Below are 18,903 nucleotides of genomic sequence, written 5' to 3' on the forward strand. Positions count from 1 at the left end.
TTCAACATATCTTCATCCATATGTCCAAATGAACTTACTACCTGATACAGAGTGCTGTTTGGCCATCAAAATGCATTTGAGAAGACTATAATTTATTTCAAATTCTAAGAATCTGCAGGCCTTGTTACCTGCTAATAAAGCGGACAGATCCCAAAGATAAATCTATGCCTGTGATTTTAAATCCATAAAATGCCAGTAATAAGGCCTGTAAAAAAACACGGTGTCTGGTTAGCCTTACTTACATGAAAATCATTTAGGAGACATACAAAACGGAAGAGGAAAAAAAAAAGAGACAAAGACAGAGGGAGAAAGGCATCTATCTGCTTATGTTTGAATAGATGGTTTTCACAGAGCGGTCGATTGTAGTATATCTTTCAAAATGAAAGCCCTTTTTGCTGTCGTCATTATTCATCGCACTGTGCACACACACACACAGACGGACACAAGTATGAAGAGAATTAAGAGAACAGAAGGTGGACTGTAACTGTAGGTGCCACGCGGAAAGACACAAACCAGAGAAAAAGCGAGAGACAATTTCACCAGCACCTCCCTCGCACGAAGGACACATTAGCGCTGAGAGCAAAACGACTCCATGAAACAGGAAAAGTCTACTTTTTGGAATCCCCTTACACTCAAATTGCAGTGACATTCTTGGCCGAGCTTGCAGTAGCTCACGCACATACACTGTACTGTGTAGCAAGACAGACACTTATAAGGGCACCAAAAAACTATTAACATGCAGAAATGAAAAATCCCAGGAAGGAATGAAATCAACCAAAGATTAGAAAAGAAATAGGGAATGTTTCTTGGCAGCGACTAAATCAAACTTTATTTTTTTTTCTTCCATCTTCTTCTCCCTCCTACCCTCCGTCACCAGGTTAAGTTACAGACATGAGGCGCAGGAATGAGGGAGGCAGAGTGGTAACATACGGTACCATGAGGAGCGAGACGCCGGCCCTCCCTGACATGGCGTGCACCGAGCCTGGCCCCCACAGGCCAGCACACACACACACACACGCACGCACGCACACGCACACACACACACACACACACACACACACAGTATTTGGTCTGCACATATACAGACCAATCTGCCAAATGCAAGCAGATATGATTGTGTACACGCACATGTACACACACAGCCTTTGCATCCCCCCTCACCCACCCCACTCCCCCCCCTCGCTTTACTTCCTCCCTCCCTCTGCGGCTCACTCTGCATGCGTCCTGTCATATCTCCTTCAGCCCATAATTGTCCAAACTTATGGTGCTTCTTCCTGCAAGCCACAGTTTAAGGGAAGTGAAATCCTTCTAAGTGACTGTCACAATGCATCAGCCTCAGGCAAGGGACACACACCCACCCGCTCCCCCGCCCTTCCTCTTCCTCCTCGTCCTCCTCCTCCCCACTTCAGTCCCCCGGCTGCGTCCCCTCATTCTCCGCTTACTATCCCTCACTTTAAGTGTTTTTCTTGCTGAGATGCTCCACTTGGACTCTCACTCTATTTTCCCCCATCGTTCCATCTCCCAACAACCTCCACTTCATCCTTCTTTCACTCTTTCTTTCTCTCTGTCCCCTCTGTATTTAAACTGAAGGGACAACGTCACAGCGTCACACTGCGTTTAGGCCCTGCCTCCGACCTGCTCTCCGCTCAACCCTTGTTCCCCTGACTACACTGCCCAGGAGAAGCAGAGGTTGAGTTTGTTTCTACTTCCCGTTTCCTTTGAAGGGACGGTCACTTCTTGACACGCATTTACACACAGCTACACACATGCATCAAGAGAGGAGCGAAAGGAGATGTGTGTTCTCTGGACAGCCAGCGTGACCTTTGTCGTGACCCTGGCATGTCACAACCCTGTGATGCATGTGTCACTTCTTCTCTGCCTCTGACCTTGGTGCTCACGTCTCTGTCACCCAGGCAGAGTAGACACACACACCCTTGTTACTCTTCTTGCGCCTCACTACACAAAAAAAAAACCTGGTCTTTCCTCTCAACCACAGACTTCCGATTCCAAGTTAGTGTTTTTAAGGCCACTATATAAGCATATGTGGAATAGGGCTGCTACAAACAATTACTTTCACGATCGAATAATCTTGTGATTACTTTCCTAATTCAGCAATTAATCACTTGATCTATAAAATACCGACCAACCATCCAAAACCACAAAAAATACTGTGTCTATACAAACCTTTTGGGGCATTTTTCCATGTCACAAACCCGCCGTTTAAGATATATATATATATATATTTCTAAACTTATTTTTGATTAATCTTGAGATTAAAATATAATGAAATAAAAGCACTAGATGTCACACTGACAGTAGCACAAGGGGGCCTAATTCAAATAAACACAAAAAAAGCAGAAAAACACCAATGTTGTTTAAACTAGCCAGGAGATATGTGCTTATTTCTGGCCTCAATTATGTGTGTATCCGTGCACTTGTGTGAGCTGAATGTATGTTTAGGTGCTTTTTCGTTTTAGGTGTTTTTCTATTAGCCCTGTCAGGGCCGGGATCTGTGCTTTATTGAGCATTTTATTGGAGCTGTGGACAGATCAGTCACCCATCAACCTTTCATCGACCAATCATGTGCAGTGAGGGGAGGGACCTGGGAGGTCTGGCAGAGAAGGACACTCGGCACGGGAGTCGGGTGGTCACTCACTCATCACTTGGATAAAGTCCCGCACTCTATGTGTGTGTGTGTGTGTGTGTGTGTCACAAAAAAGGGTCAGTCACTGGTCACCAGATGGTAACTGTTTGGGCTGGACCACAGCAAGCTAGATAAAGAGGGGGACAGTCTCTTTACTCTCCCCTTCTCTCTCTCTCCCTTTCTCACATGCTCACACACACACACACACACAACAGACCATGAGAGTGATGGGTGATAATGGAGCAGACACTAACAATTCTGCACCTCTTGGCTTGGGACCTTGACTCGGACTCAAAAAGCCAGACAGTCTGTCCAAGTCACAAGCCCAAGTACAACACACCACTACATGCTCAGCAGACAGAGGCACCAATGACCCTTTCTGTACGCTGCTGTCTCCAGAAGCACTCATTTGTTTTTAAATGACATTTACACCAGTGGAATTCACTGCGGTTAGCTTGTAGATATATAAGTCATTGCTTTGCACTACAGGAGTCGGGTGGTTTTAAATACAGCGAGCTGTGCAGGAGTTTGTCACTGTGTGTGGCCTTACAATGTGCAGGCTACTGCAGCTCTGGATATTAGTTCTTCTGTATGTCTGGCTATTAAATACCAATCCCCAGCCACACACACACACATACCACTTCCCTTCCAGTCTCAAAGTCAGGGACATAACAGTTTTGGCTGGCAGTATTGTGTGGGCCACAAGAAGAAGGAGAGAAAAAACAACTGTTCTTTTCAGGGAAACCTTCCAGCTGGAGAAGAAGGGGAAAGTAGAAACCAAGGAGAGCAAAAGTGCTTGAAGTAGCACTTGTGACTGAACGAAAGGTGTGTTGTTGGGTAAAGGAAGGAGTCAATCATACGGAGAGAGGAGGCTAGAAATTAATAGAAAGAGTGGACAAATCAACAATTCGGCATGTAGAAGTAAGCAACAACGAGGGAGTGAAAGAGTGCAAAAAGGAGAAGCCAAGAGAGGAAAATTGTAAAATACAGGAAAAAAAAAGGAAAGAAAGAAAAAAAAAAGTACAGAAGCGCGAGCAGCTGGACTTCTGCTAATTCAGCACTTTAACAAATCAATGCCACTTGAGGAGTACAATCCGCACCCTGAGCTCAGCTAGAGGCATCAGTGAGACTGTAGGCGTGTTTGTGTGTGTGCGTGTGTGCGTGTGTGTGTGTGCCTTCAGGGTTGATGATGTTGGTGTGGGGTCATCCACAGTAGTCCACATTAAGGTCCAGTAATGTGTTAATTTATAACTCTATCACCCCAGACGCCTGCATTATCCATCTGTGTCACATGCTAGGCCTACCATATCTATCATCCAGAGGGGAAAAATGAACAGTCCAGAGAGATTAAGCCACCGGTCGCACAATTTCTTCTTTTTTTCCCCTTCCTTCTTTTCCCTTTAGTCTTATCTATTGCATCCTTCCACACCCCGCTCCTTTTATCCTCAGCTCCCCAGGTCAGGGTGATCAATTAGGGCTTGACATGACAGACTTCTCAGTCCTGGCTGACCACTGGAGCTCCAGAGGCCCAGCAGACATCACTATCTACCCATAGACGAAGCACTTATACTGGGCTGTAACACCCTCTTCCCCCCCCCTGGCCCCGGAGGCCTGTACAGGGGGCTCTTTTGATATCAGTGATCAGAGATTGGATTACACTTCACCATGACCTTTGTTAACCTTAAAATGTGTCATCCCTTTCAGCAGAATGACAAAAGTGTGATGATAAAGAATGTAACTTTGTGTGTGAGCTGGAAGGACTAAAATTATCTTTATTTGAAAAGACCCTTGACGCATATAAGTCAGTGACACATTACCCAATTTGTCATAACACTGCAAGAGCTATATTTTTACAGATTTCCACCGCCACCTCTGGGCAATAATGTTGATATTTCCATAAAATAATATGTTGCCGGAAAGAATACTTTTCTCCTGTTGAAGCAATGCATTACAGTTGTCAAAACATGCAAACAACACACTGTATTTCTTGAGTAAACATGGCTCTTGCGTGTGTGTGTGTGCGTGTGTGTGTGTGTGTGTGTGTGTGAGTGAGATTGCACGTATGTGTTTATCAGTTTTGTGTTTGTGCGGGTGGCTCATGCTCTCTTCGTCAGTAGCAGCAGGCACTAATAACACACAGGGGGAAATGATCAATACTCACCCTCTCTATTCAATTTCACAACATCACTACTATCACCGGACACACACCAACACGCACAGGGACTCGGGCACACATGTCGACATACAACACAGAATGTAAAACAAAGAGCCTTTGACTAACAGATGTAGCCAGAGGGCTGGCTAAAGCAGGAGAATTGGCTTTGGTGTGAATGCGAGCAATGCATTAATATGTATTTTGTTAAAAAATACTCCCCTCTATCCTAGGAGAGAGGCAGTGAACATGTGATACAGAGGCTACAGGAGGTGGGGGGGGGGGATAGGAAAGACAATCAGGCAATTCCACCTTTAAAGAGTGCAACAGTCATCACGAGAGGAGAAAGGGAATCTGCCCATTAAGACTAAGTGGATGTCTATTAGATCATGGAGGTAAGGAGGTGGGCATTTACCATCAGTCCGACTCGCAAACAACCTTGTCTGCCCCTGGACCATGCCAACAGCCGGGAGTGCAATGCAGAGCCATCGCGTTGACATCATTTAAAGTTTCTCTTAAAGTTAATAGAGCTCCTTTTCTCTTTCTATAAACGGCTCTCTAAACTCTCACGTAAATTTACTCGTTCTCTATTTAAAACTATGTACCCTGCGAGTGTCTGCCAGGGACATCACCTCTGCGAAAATGAAGGCAATTAAAAGACTATCAAAGTCACCGCCCAGTCCTGTGAGATCAAACAAACCCTGTGCCCTCTTTCTACTTCTCTCCCTGCCTGTCCCCTTTGCTCTCCCCCCTCTTCCCCTTCTTCCCCAGTGTAAACCCCCCCCATTCTTATCACTGCGGTACAGTTAATCCTCCCTCTCTCCTCCTCCTACCATCGTGGCATCCCTCAGGGGGTACGCGGGAGGCTAAAAGGAGTGAGCACATTTGCCACTTGCCTGCGACACATAATACGGAGCAGGCAATCAACTTTGGCTTGACATGTATTTGCTCATCTCTGGGACACACACGCACACTCTCCCCCCACCGCTGCTGGGAAATTGAAGGGTGAGGGTGGGGTCGGAGGGAGGGTGGGAGGTGGAGGGGGGGGGGGGGGCTAAATTAACACTTGACATTCAATACGGTCAGGTCCTTAATTGGCCGGGGCCTTCCTGAGAAGGCAATTTTCTATTCCCCAAACTGCCCCCGCACTGCGCCATGTGCCAGTGTCATCTGTGTATGTATGTATATGTGTGTGTGTGTGTGTGTTTGTGTGTGTGTGTGTGTGGAAGAGAGAAATTGCATCTGTGTGTAAGTATGTGCCAGAGAAAAAATTGAGACAATGAGCATATGCATATATCTGCGTGTGTGTGTGTGTGTGTGTGTGTGTGTGTGTGTTTGAGCCCGGGCCCTGTCCTAAGAGAGGCCCTCTGGTCCCTTCCCTCTCTCTAATGAGGCTGGATGAATTAGCGCGACGTGACATGATTTGAACAGCGGTACACCCCCCCCCCCCCCATTTTGCCTCCCCTCCCTCCTCTTTGTCCTCGTCTCCTGCTCTTTTTTTTCCCCTCTGAAAGCAGTGACAGGCATCTGGTGGCCGAAAAAATGCCAGGAGCAACCCCGCGGCTCTCGCCTTTGTGCGTGCTGCTGCTCGACACCGCGCATTAACACACAAACACACCTAGACGTTACACACACAATGAAACACTTTCGTCTTCCTCCCGTTCCTTTTCCACTCACGCAGACTCACTTGCACTTCCCCGCAGATCCAGTTACAGTTGATGTTATTACAGCTTTCAACCTGAGAGGTATTAGGCTTCCTTTAACAGATCTGACAGCATTTACAACACAGGCAAGTCGACGCCTCTAATCGCCTCTGTGACTTCAGCCTATTACCAATTGATCTCAACGAGAGCCTCCTCCTCACCTTCTGAATGATGCACAAGCTGCCGGATCCTCTTGCTCCTCTTTGTCATAATGCGCTATATCTTTCTTTCTGCTACATCCAACTTTAAGTGCTCTCATTTCACCGTTTTACTGCAATAAATCTCACAGCCATTTGTTTACGATACTTGTCCTATTCATGTTATTGAGTTGTATCTGGTCAGCCATTGATTGGGCTTAAAGGATCACCTTTGCCCTTATGAGGCCCCGTTTTAGCCACAATCAAGAGGCTAAATTTATCAGCTTTATGGTGGTCCAGAAAAATGCATGTAAATCTGGGTGATTAATCCCATGTTGCCACCCCTTTACACATCTAAACTGATCAACAAGCTGTGAAGTAATAGCCTGGATAAGGGAAACAAAAGCTCCAGATTGTTATGGGTTTTTTTTGTATTTGGAGGAAACATATCAAATGGATTAAATGCCATGAAATATTAAATGCCAGTCAGAGTCACACGCATCATGCTGCGAATGGTGCTCCAACAAAGCACTTATCGCTGAGTGCGTTTCCCGACAATGGAAGAAGCGGCTCAAGCCATTTACAAGTAAACATCAACATAGAAAGCAAGTGTGTGTGTGTGTGTGTGTGTGTGTGTGTGTGTGTGTGTGTCAGTCCCGATAACAGAAAATATATCTTTTAACACACACAGAAAAACAGCTTTCTTCTTTACAAGAATTCTCACTTTGTCGCATTCTGAAAGACTGAAGCCGTCGCTTCAATCGCACAATGAATTTCACAAGAGGTGGACGGGCAACAATGCGTGGGGTCCAGAGACCATGCATGGTGGACACCCCTCTCAGTTGGTTGCCAGGGATACAGGGTCAGACCAATTCATGTGTGTCACAGTCGGCTAATTAGATTATTTGTGACTTAATTGATATTATAGATTGTTAGAAAGCGAAACGGAATGCTGCTCAATATGTGATCGGCTCACAAGCAGTTTGGATTCAGCAGTGTTAACAGGTATGCCCAGTGACAACACACACAATGCCTCTGCCATCCAGGCCACACACATTGTGGTATTTCATTGCACTGCGTATATATACACACACACACACACACACAAAAAGCCACCCAGAGTCTCAGTGTGCCAGAAAAACACGAGCTGTGGGATGCCAAGGCAGCTGCATTTAACAGTGGCCATTAAATGTTATTAATCCAACAGCGCAAACATCTTTACAAAGTCAGCAGAGAGCACAAACAAACGCTTACACATGTTGCTTTAACACTTTGCTCACAACAAAAAGTAGCTAATGAGTTTAGACTCAAGTTTTTTCATAGGGTTAAAATGACAGCATAGAGAGGAAGCAATTAACACTTAAATAAGTATAAAGAAAATACATAATAGGAGTGTGTGAAAGCATGTATCTAAGTCTGGGACTGAATATCTTGAGCTTGTGTGTGTGTGTGTGTGTGTGTGTGTGTGTGTGTGTGTGTGTGTGTGTGTGTGTGTGTGTGTGTGTGTGTGTGTGTGTGTGGGTGTGTGGGTGTGTGGGTGTGTGTGTGTGTATGTTGGCTACAAGCCTACCACAGCCTGTACCACTAGCCTCCCTTCTCCAGAACCTCCCTAAAATCCTCCCTGGGCCTCTAGCAATCAAATCTCCATGGTAAGCTGGAGATAGAACAGAACGGAGAATAGCACTGGGAATGAAACAGAAAATAGTGGGGAGAAAAGCCTCTCTCGCCTTCACACACACAAACACATAAGCCACAGAGTTCAACCTATATGCATTAAGAGATGTACCACATTTATTCTTGCCTGTGTTCGCCTCACCTCACATGTGAACCGCAGACATGAAAAATCACTGTTACCTGTTGGAAAAACATTTTCTCTGCACAACAACTTTGGTAATTTGCCAGCACATCGGAAATGTACAGTACAAATAAACACACACACGCAACAGTACGGATTAGCAGCGGAAAGAGTCAACTGTGAGCCCCGAACAAAATTACCATAATTATCCATAGCCATAAATAAGCCTGATGATGATGATGATGGTTTTCACAATAATAATAGCAATTCACATTGAGTGCTTTTTTCAAATAACAGTGACAGCATTAGCCACACTGCCAACAGAAAAATGAAAGGCTCAGCGCCTTGAGAGCTCGTCTTCGCTGCCACTGCTGATGGGGCAAATTGGCAGGCAGAGCGAGCAGACAGGGGTCCTTAAGACAGATGTAAAAATAGTAGGCTGTTTGATTTGCCCGTTGTGCTGGCGCGGCTCCAAGGAAAACAAAATAACAGGAGTTGAGGAATAACAGGAAAAGGGAGAAGCCACGGTGAAAGTATGCCCAAGTTCCTGTCACTTAGCACAGGTCACTCCTAATGTCACCTTCCTCTGGATACAGGACGGGAAAGAACAGCCTCTGACAACAATGTCTCTGCCATCTGGTCATGTCTTAAAATACTACAGCAATATATATATATATATATATATATATATATATATATATATATATATATATATATTTATATATACACATAGATGTTTCCTCCGACTCAGTCCTTCTCTTTTCACTTGAGTCAATATGTGTGATGATCCTCGCTGCTGGTGATCTCTGGGCTACCAGAGCCAACATGAGCCCCTCCCAGCTCTCAACACCCTTGTGACCCCTGGTACTGCCACTTCACACAAACACACACACACACACACACATACAGAAGACACAATTATACTTCAACCTTTTCATAACTGCCTGGACCTTGGTGACAGCTGCTGCATTCTTGCCGTGTCAGAGTGTCACTGTCTTTGTGTGTGTGTGTGTGTGTGTGTGTGTGTGTGTGTGTGTGTGTGTGTGTGTGTGTGTGTGTGTGTGTGTGTGTGTGTGTGTGTGTGTGTGTGTGTGTGTGTGTGTGTGTGTGTGTGTGTGTGTGTGTGTGCGTGTGTGTTGCCCTGGCCCTGTGCTTCTGTCCCCCTCATTAGCCAGTGGCGGGGTGGTGACATCCTGAGCGACTGGCCCTTCAAACACACACACACTTCCTCTTCACACCGGCGACATCTCCCCACTGCAGGAAACTACCCAAAGACAAATACCCAACAGCCCACTTTTGAAAGGAGAAATGTAGAAAATTAAAAAAGGAAAAAGAGAGTGAAAAGAATGGCGTTCAGTTGCTTAAACAGACATCAGCAGGGAAAGGGAAAAAATTGTTGTGAGAAAAAAGAAAAAAATATATATATATATATTTATATTTATATATTTGATCAACTAAAATATTGATCCAATGATTCTTCAAAAATGCAAAAAGATGTGCAAAAATTCAAATAATTTTTACACTTTTCCATACAATAAATATGTATTTCTTGTATTTGTAAAAATATTTTTTTTCAGTGCAGTAAGGTGCTAATCACATGCCATGGCTGGGTTTATTAAACCCCACATGCCACTGCCATACTGAATACTATATTCAGCACTATGTTTACTACCTTAAATACCACATGAATCTCCTTAATGTTACATGTTGAGATTTCTATTCACATTACCGCTACTTCATTGATTATTTTGTAAAAGCAGCTCACATAATAACAGTAATTAAAGAGCAACAATATTGTATTGCTCTCCTTGTTCATGCACATGCCCACACGGGGCGAAAAGAAGTCCCTGGGAAAGACTCAAGCATCGTAGATTTCACCAATCGGCCCTCTGATAAGAGCAGAGGCGATGGCTTTGCATTTCTATCGTTCCTCAACACTCTCTCACACACACACACACACACACACACACACACACACACACACACACACACACACACACACACAAACACACAAAACGCACAACACACTGCCCTGCCAGACATATGATATAGAAAGCCTTTTGACTTCCATGATAGCTTCTCTACGTTCTGTATTCATCCTTATTATTCGGGCATTCACCATAGTTGTGAGGCGGCCGTCTCCTCAGGAAAAAACAGGAAACAGCTGACATAGAACCCGTGAGTGATGCTCATATGATGCTTATTGATCGCTGGATGCCCCGGGTCTCGCACACAGAGTCAGGGTCGGTGCTTACCCATAACGCTTGTCCTGCAGGGCATTACTACGCGGCAACAGAGGTTATTGTATGACCCGGGACACACATGATCACGGCCATGTGTGAAGCTGATTTATTTTTTGGCAAGATCAGTGCATGTACTATAAAAATAAAAGAGTACATTTTTTTTTTTAATTTTATTTTTCAGGCTATAACAGTAAGAGATAGCGAGCATTAAAAAAAGCAAAATGGGGGCGTCTGCATGAGGAGTCTTATTGACGGATTTCCTCAACAGTCTGACAAAAAGATTTGGAAATAATATCATGGATATTGATTTTCATCCACTTAAAAATATACTGTTAACGTGCACCGTAGATGCAACAGAAAAAAAACGTTTATCAAATGGCATAATAAGAAAACAAAAAATACAAATCTATCTTCAGGTTTTGATACAAATGAAAGGACATGTGAAGAAAGAAAAAAAGAACATTTTAAAAGCCTGTTGAAACAAGTTAAAAGTAAAAATGTTGTGGACGTCATATCTCCCTGGTTGGTGCCTGGGTAAATATAGTGGGGACCACAGCATGAATGGGACCTTGTACATCCTCCTACTCCGTCAAACTAGATGGCTTCTTAATAGAACACACACACACACACACACACACACACACACACACACAGTAAATATACAAGTAGCTGCAGTCACCTTCCCACTCAATCTTATTCTCCCATTTCTGTGCTCTCTCTTGTAGAAATAATGCTCAGGAAACACTCATATCATCATCACTGCATATGCAAAAAGACAGAGAGAGATGCCCGCTGACTGAATGCCCCAGTGGCCTTTCTCAGTGCTGCTTATGTTATCTGGACCCTCAAAAAAGGCCAGTTACAGTGCAATAAATGCATTAAACAATATAAGAGCCAGCCACCACTTTACAGTGAGGGACCATTACTGCAGGTTGGATCTGTTCTGGTGAAGACGTAGCTTTAAACCTCCTTAAATCAGGCTGATTGAGAGGCACACCCAGCCACTTCCTCTTATTGAAGAAACATTGTGCTCCTTCTGACACTTGTCCTTGTGCCTCATTCAAAGCGGTAATCCTAACGCCCAACGTGGCCCTTTGTTACACACATTCAATGTCTCATAAAACACTCTGATTTAGCATGTGGGGGGGGACTGCTGGTGGAGACGGAGTTTTAGGAAAGATAGTCGAGGAAAAGAGGGGGTTGAGTTGTGGGGAGCGAGAAGACGAGTAAGGAAATGCGAGTGAGAGAAGAAGAGGCCGTGAGACACAAAGACATCGTAGAAGAAGAAAAAGAAAAAGTAGTAATGGGGGAAGTGGTGCATGTCTTTTCTGCAAATCTCCTCTTTCACCTCTGCTCTCCTCCAGCTCTCCAGCCAAGGCCAGCCAAGAGACACTTCACCTCGCACCCACACACACATGGAGGCAGAGCCAACACACACACACAGAAACGCTCTCTCTCTCTCTCTCTCTCTCTCTCTCCCGCACGCACGCACACACTCACACAACTGGAATATGAGTATTTAGCCACCCACTCAGAAAAATAAATGGCAAAAGCACAGACATGCACGCCTAACGCACACATGCACATAACTTCAGTGTCAGAGCACATGCACGTTTGACACCAGATACATGGACGTATAGGCATCCATATGCTCTGTGTGCAACGACCCATCAAAGACAGACATGGAAATAATAACAGTCGAGTGTAACGACACACATACACGTTCACTGACTGTGGATAATTTTACACATATGTATCAAATCACTGCCTCCCAGTCACACACGATGGTAAGAAGCAATGCATGTGCACCACATATGCAACACGCCTGTACCCCACTGTGTAAAACAACCGGTGCACACACACACACACACACACACACACACACTCACCACTGTAAGAGTATCACTGTGTTAATAGGCAGATTAGCGCGTTCTGTGATATGCACTGAAGACGATAATATCAACCTCATTTCTTCAGTCAGACAAAACAAAGCCGAGCATGTTATTCCACTAATACGTCTGTCATCATGTCCTCACAGCTAACAGCATGCAGAGGTGTGTATAGGCTGCACTGCACAATAATAAACCAACCAGTATAATTGTAAAATTGATCCAAACAAAAAGTTTAAATGTCACACACGACATGAATACACCAGAAGATATTAAAGAAAAAACGAAATGGAAGGCCCGAAGACAGATTTTAGAAAATCAGAGTATAGCTATATACAGGGTGGTTTTTTTTTGCCAATGATTTGTTTCTTTAATAAAAACAGATATTTTTAACTAATCACAGCACAGTTTTTCTTTTTACTATGGAGGGGGAAAAATTGCATCACCGACTGAAATATATAAATAGGATTTGTGTAACAGTCCCTTACAGTTTTGAATTATTAAAGTTTTCTTTTTCAGGATCTTAAATTTGCAAATGCATGATGTGCGAGAAAGGACAATTGTGCAGGCAAAGATTTTTATTTTTTTATTTGCCAAATGCATGTGAAATGCATGGAAGAATGCAACAACTCAAAATAAACAAATATGAGAAACAGTTTATTATTATTATTATTAAATGTATATTCCTATTATTCTTAATATTATTCTCATTTCAAAATCTGCATTTATTTCTAATGAATATTTCCACATTGTAAACCCTGGTATTGATATGTGGATGCAAGAGCAGTAAAGCCGCTGCACCTCTTCCAGGTCTCGGCCCATCGTCGACCTGTTGCACTTCAAAGGAAGCCGCGCTACAGCACAGTGAAAAGAAAAGGAAAGGAAAAGGCGATTTTAGAGATTTAGCTGGAATACATTCTTTTTGTACTCTCTCTCTCTCTCTCTCTCTCTCTCTCTCTCTCTCTCTCTCTCTCTCTCTCTCTCTCTCTCTCTCTCTCTCTCTTCACCCCTCCTCTCTCTTCTGTGAGCCTGGGTGGCCAAACCAGATCCTCAGGTGGAGTTTAAGGCACTTCTATTTTACGAGCTTTTCTAATCCTTGTGTTGCTCCTTCGTTCCTGCGACTTGAAGCAGAGAAGAAAATATGAATCTAAAAAGAGACGCGGCACGCGGCTGCTGTATTGTGGAGGAATTATCCCTGATGAACCAATTAGGCTCGTAGCATCACTTAACTCCGGGGTTTTTAACTTGCGAGGGTCGATATTCATAGCCACGCATGTACAGCAGCGGGTCAATTAAGGCGCACAATATTATCACTCCGTAATGCCTGGGAAATGATGCAACTCCTAATTAATGTTTGTCTTTTCTTTTTCTTTTTTTCTCCATAAAAACAATTATGAAAGTTCCCTCTTGCATTGTTTTGTAAAATGTGCACCGATTTCTGAGCATTAGGAAGCTGAGAAAACAGGCAGTATTTATCGAATCCATTTCATTGATTTCATTTAAATTGCATGCAGTTCGTGTTGTTTCCTGTTGACACTCGCATGGATTATGAAGCTTGAGAATCTCCTGCTATATTAAGGCCTCTTATGGAAGGTGTAAATTATTGGCTTGCAGTTGTGCCATAATCGCGACGGTTGTTACTTTCGTTAGTTTAGAAAAACCCGCAATAATAAAATGCGATTGAATGTAGATAGTTTATCAATATGCAATCTTTACTAGATTAAACATAATAAAAGGCATTTAATTCACCTTTATTTTTCATTTGTAACAGTATCCCCTCTAGCAAAATATTCGGGGGGAGGGGGGATATTTCATAGTCTTAAAAACGTAAATATGGAAATGGATTAATTTATTAAATCTGAAATAGTTCGAAGTCAGGACTTTAATTTAAAATACAAGAACATGTCTTGAGTTCAGGAATCAATCAAAAAAGGAAATCAATAAATTCTGAGGTGAAATTCGTTCTCGAATTGACATCAATATTTATTTATTTATTTATTCACGCTGGAGAAGACAAGTGCTGCTTTTTTTTTGTTGTTGTTGTTGTTGATTGATTGTGTTATAAAAACACATCGAAGAGACTTTTGCTTTCATCGGTCAGCTGATGTTTTATGCACCGATATGTTCAGACACCTGCTGTAAAGCATGGCCTTATTACGATCGTGGAACGAAAATACCTGCATTTAATTTGACATGTTCTAAGGTCTTGCCTTGTGTGTGTGTGTGTGTGTGTGTGTGTGTGTGTGTGTGTGTGTGTGTGTGTGTGTGTGTGCGTGTGTGTGCGTGCGTGCGTGCGTGTGTGTTACAAGAAACGTCCGAAGTCTTGCCAAACGTGTGGGCTTGGCGATGCCCTGCTCGTCTCCACATGCCGCGGCTGTCCTCAACGCACCGCGCGCGCAGCTGTTTCGCGTCTCCATCGATCCGATAGAAATATAATTTGGGCTAACAACGATCAACTAGCGCATCCCTCGTGTCACCTGATTGATCTTTAAGGGAGAGAGTGGAGATTTAGAAACACAAGCCCATACCGCATTTCTCTCCTCCAACACCCCAGGGTGCGCCAACCTCGGCAAACACAAAGTCATTATCGGTTAGATTCCAAGAAGGCGAGTCTGTCAAGGAACAGGCTTCCTTCGGAGAATTTATGTCATGCCTACTAAACATGGGAAGATGTCTTATAAGTGGTGCGAGGAAGGATAAATAACAGCGAGTCCCTCGGCTGATTATATTGAAACAACGGTGCGCATTTGTAAAAAGGATTGGGGATGCAAACATGGGGTCCCAGCAGATGATGAGCGCGTGGGGCCCATCCACCTGCTTCACACCGGAGAGAGAGAGGAGGAGCCCTCTCCTCTCCTCTCTGTGCGGCTCTTTCACGTCACCTAGCAGTTTCTTCAGGGCAATGTAAGGATAGGGATTTGTGAAGAAGAAGAAGAAGAAAAAAATTACGATTTGAATGAAAAGTGCAGGGATGCTAGTCATCGAAAGAAATGTATTGTTTGGTATATTCGGATGAGTGAAAAGCAAAAAAAGAACAATATCGGGAAAAGGTGCTTTCAGAAATTTGATGTTTGATAACTTACATAGGGGATATGTTAATATCAACACAGCGGTTTCACCTTCATGATTACACCTCTGGGATAAAAAACAACAACAACAACAACAACAACTATATTTATCGTCAAAGTGACAGAATAAGTTTCTCATCATTTACAACCAGGAGCCGCGGCTGTTGCGCAAGAGCCGCTGTGGTCTGGGTGTGTAACAGCATGTGTATGGTACGGAGAGCCTGCAGGTCCCGCTATGATTAACTGCGACCTAACAACCGTCCTCTATCTGTGTCTCCCCCTCACACACGTGCGCACACACACACACACACACGCACACACACACACACACACACGCTTGCACAAACTCCTCTTCCACTCTCCTTACCTGACATTTATCCCACGAAACCACAACATCCCCCCGTCCCGTAAAAATAACTTTAAAATAATTTTTAAAAAATCAAATAAACAAGAGAGAAATTCAGTGTAACATCCACGATAACAGGCGATAAATGTCGGGATGAATTGTGAACTTTCCCTCAGCCGGTGGAGGCGATCTGTTATCATCATTACTTTTCCAGACGAGCCTGTTTTCATTCGCGGCTCCTCTGCAGTTCTGTAGCCGCGCGATGGGCTTCCTGCCTCGGCCACATGAAGTCAATTATCCGGTCCCAGAGGGGTGCCCCTTCCCGAGTCTTTATCGGCACTGGGGTTACCAAAACACTGCTATTGCTTGCTTTAAAACTCCACACCGCTCATGGACCAATTACGGAGACTTAAGCATGTATGTAACAAATCGGGACATGCGATAATCCATAAAATGCTGAAATAAATGAATTCGGCCTATCTGATATTGTGCACATTTTGCATTAAAATGTGTGTTCTAAAAAAAATACACAAAATGTGGAATTTTTTTTTTTTCATGGGGCAGAAAATGACTCAAATAAAAATAAAAACTACACAATCATACACACACACACACACACATACACACAGCAAACATACATGAATGAAAACACTGTGTGGAACAACGACATTAAGACACAACATCAAACCTGATGTGTTCCAAAAGTGTGAAAAAGTTGCAAAAATGCAATTGCATGTAAGGATTCTTATTTCGAAATATCAAATAACAAAACATTTCCCACATCCCCCCATTACCACCTATAGATTACAAACACACACACACACACACACACACACTGACACACAAACAAACATTCTCTTGACCAAGTAAGAATCACAAAAGCCAATGTTTGATCATAAAGCCAGATAAGAAACATAAAAGTTTAGTCCTTGGCTGCACATGTGGAGCGAGTGAACCGGAGAGGAGGCCGAGAGGGAGAGGATGAAGGGGTGAGGCGGAGCTGACGTACCTGCTGGGACATTCTGTAGAGGAGGTTGCTGTCAGTGCTCTGCTGCTGCCATGTCCCCATGAAGCCCGGCTGCTCAGCACTAGGCGGTCTGGTGCTGAACTGCATGGAGCTTTCGCCTGCTCCCTCAGCGCTGCTGCTAACGATGCTAATGCCACCCAGACCACTTCTCCTGCTGCTGCTGCTGCTGCTACTGTGGCTACTGGCGGGGATGCTCGTGCAAACGCCAGCAGTGGCGGTGGTGGTGGGTCCGTTAGCCTTAGCTGGAGATGGCCCGGGCGGCTCCGGGTCTGTGCTTGGCTCTTGTGGGACGGTGTCGTCGCACTCACTGCCTCTCACATCCAACTCTGCCTCCTTGGACTTAGACCGAGAGAGGGAGAGACAGAGTGGGAGGGCAGGGAGTGTGAAGGAGGAGAGAAGAAGAAGAAAAAAATTTAGTGAAGGTGCATGAGTTCTTTGGGGTTGTCTTGCTTTCTTTTTTTTGGTCTCACTCTGTCCTGCTTCCCCAGAAGGATAACAGTGAGAGGAGAGTTGAGGGAGTAGATGTGTGTGTGAGGTTTCTTGGCAGCTTTGATGGCAGACTAGTGTGTGTGGAGTTAATTCTCAAGAAGAGAGAAAGAAAAAAGGGCTTGCACTGAATTTCCTTGGGGGCCTCGTCTTGGACAGGGCAAGATGAGCGGAGAACTGGAGGTGAGGAAGGATGAGGATGAGGAGAAGGATGGAGGTGAGGAGGGGGGCTGATGAGAAGGAGAGCAAGAATGGAGTAAAATTTTAAAAAAGACGGGGTGTATGGGAATTAGATGTTTCCCGTGGCCTCAGTTTTTGCTTTAATCCATCTGTCAGTCATTGCGTTGGACATGGACTCAACACAAATGCAAACACCTACATGCAAACACACAATCTAACACATTGCCCTACAATACCTCTAATATTAAAGACATTTCCAAAGAATAGGGGAGAAAAAAGTTGAAGAACCTGGGAGCTGCCATCAGCACTCAGCACTAAACACATGTACACATAAGGACATCAAAAACATTTTTAAAAATCCATGTATTTTTTTTTCTCATATCATAAATTAAGCTTGAATATAAAATGTATACTATATTGAAACAGAAACCAAATGTGAAACAGTTTCACACAAAATCTGTGTTAACATTTTTTTTTTAAAGAATTTTTTTTAAAAAGTAAACAAACAAAAAAAGATCATCTAAATACAAAAAAGTCCCATGAAAAGCGCCACACAGCTAAGGCAAGAGCGCATAAAATGCATGAATGTCTCTTACCATCAATTCTGTGCCTGTCCCAGCAAAGTGAAGATGAGGTGTGGGAGTGAGCCACCAGCTATCCCTGCCTCGCTCTTCTCTCTCTCTCTCTCTCTCTCTCTCCCTCTCGGAGATCGTGTCCCTCTCTCGACGTCCGTGCCGCCGGTCCTCTCTCTTTTCCTCTCTCCCTCTCTCCCTCTCTCTCTCTCTCTGTACTCCGCTGCCGCCGCTGAGGAACTGGACTGAGCGCCTATGTGTGTGTGCGCGAGAGAGCGAGAGCGAGAGCATGTGGGAGCGAGCGAGCGAGCGAGCGAGTGTGTGTGTCGGGCCGGTGCAGGCTCAACTGAGTCAACTGTGCCGCTCCACTCTGAGATGCTCAGTGACATCGCGCTGCACGCTTCCTCACACACACACACACACACGCGCGCGCGCGCGCACACACACACACCCCTCCTCTGCTAAGGGGAGGAAGGTGGGGGCAAGCGCCATCGCAGAGCAGGAGAAGGTGGGGGGAGCGTTTGTCCCCCTGCCTTATTACCATTTGCGCTTCAAGCGGCCGGCACGTCTCAGAGCAACTTACTTCCCCTGAGGGACCATCCCGCTACACACACACACACACGCACACACGTGTCCACACGTACACGCACGCGCGCGCGCA

General features: G+C 44.4%; 1 protein-coding gene across 1 annotated transcript in view; it reads right to left on the reverse strand.

Annotated features, from left to right (window-relative positions):
- Positions 1-18,567, reverse strand: part of bnc2 (basonuclin 2) — an 87,714-nt gene extending 69,147 nt beyond the window's left edge. Inside the window, exons 1-2 of the mRNA XM_034545444.1 lie at positions 18,267-18,567; positions 16,987-17,343 (exon numbers count right to left, since the gene is read on the reverse strand). Of these exons, the coding sequence (XP_034401335.1) occupies positions 16,987-17,343; positions 18,267-18,533 (624 nt within the window). The 5' untranslated portion in view covers positions 18,534-18,567. The remainder of the gene's footprint in view (positions 1-16,986; positions 17,344-18,266) is intronic.
- Positions 18,568-18,903: the final 336 nt, after the last annotated feature.

Source organism: Cyclopterus lumpus, chromosome 1, assembly GCF_009769545.1.
Source record: "Cyclopterus lumpus isolate fCycLum1 chromosome 1, fCycLum1.pri, whole genome shotgun sequence".
NCBI lineage: Eukaryota > Metazoa > Chordata > Actinopteri > Perciformes > Cyclopteridae > Cyclopterus > Cyclopterus lumpus.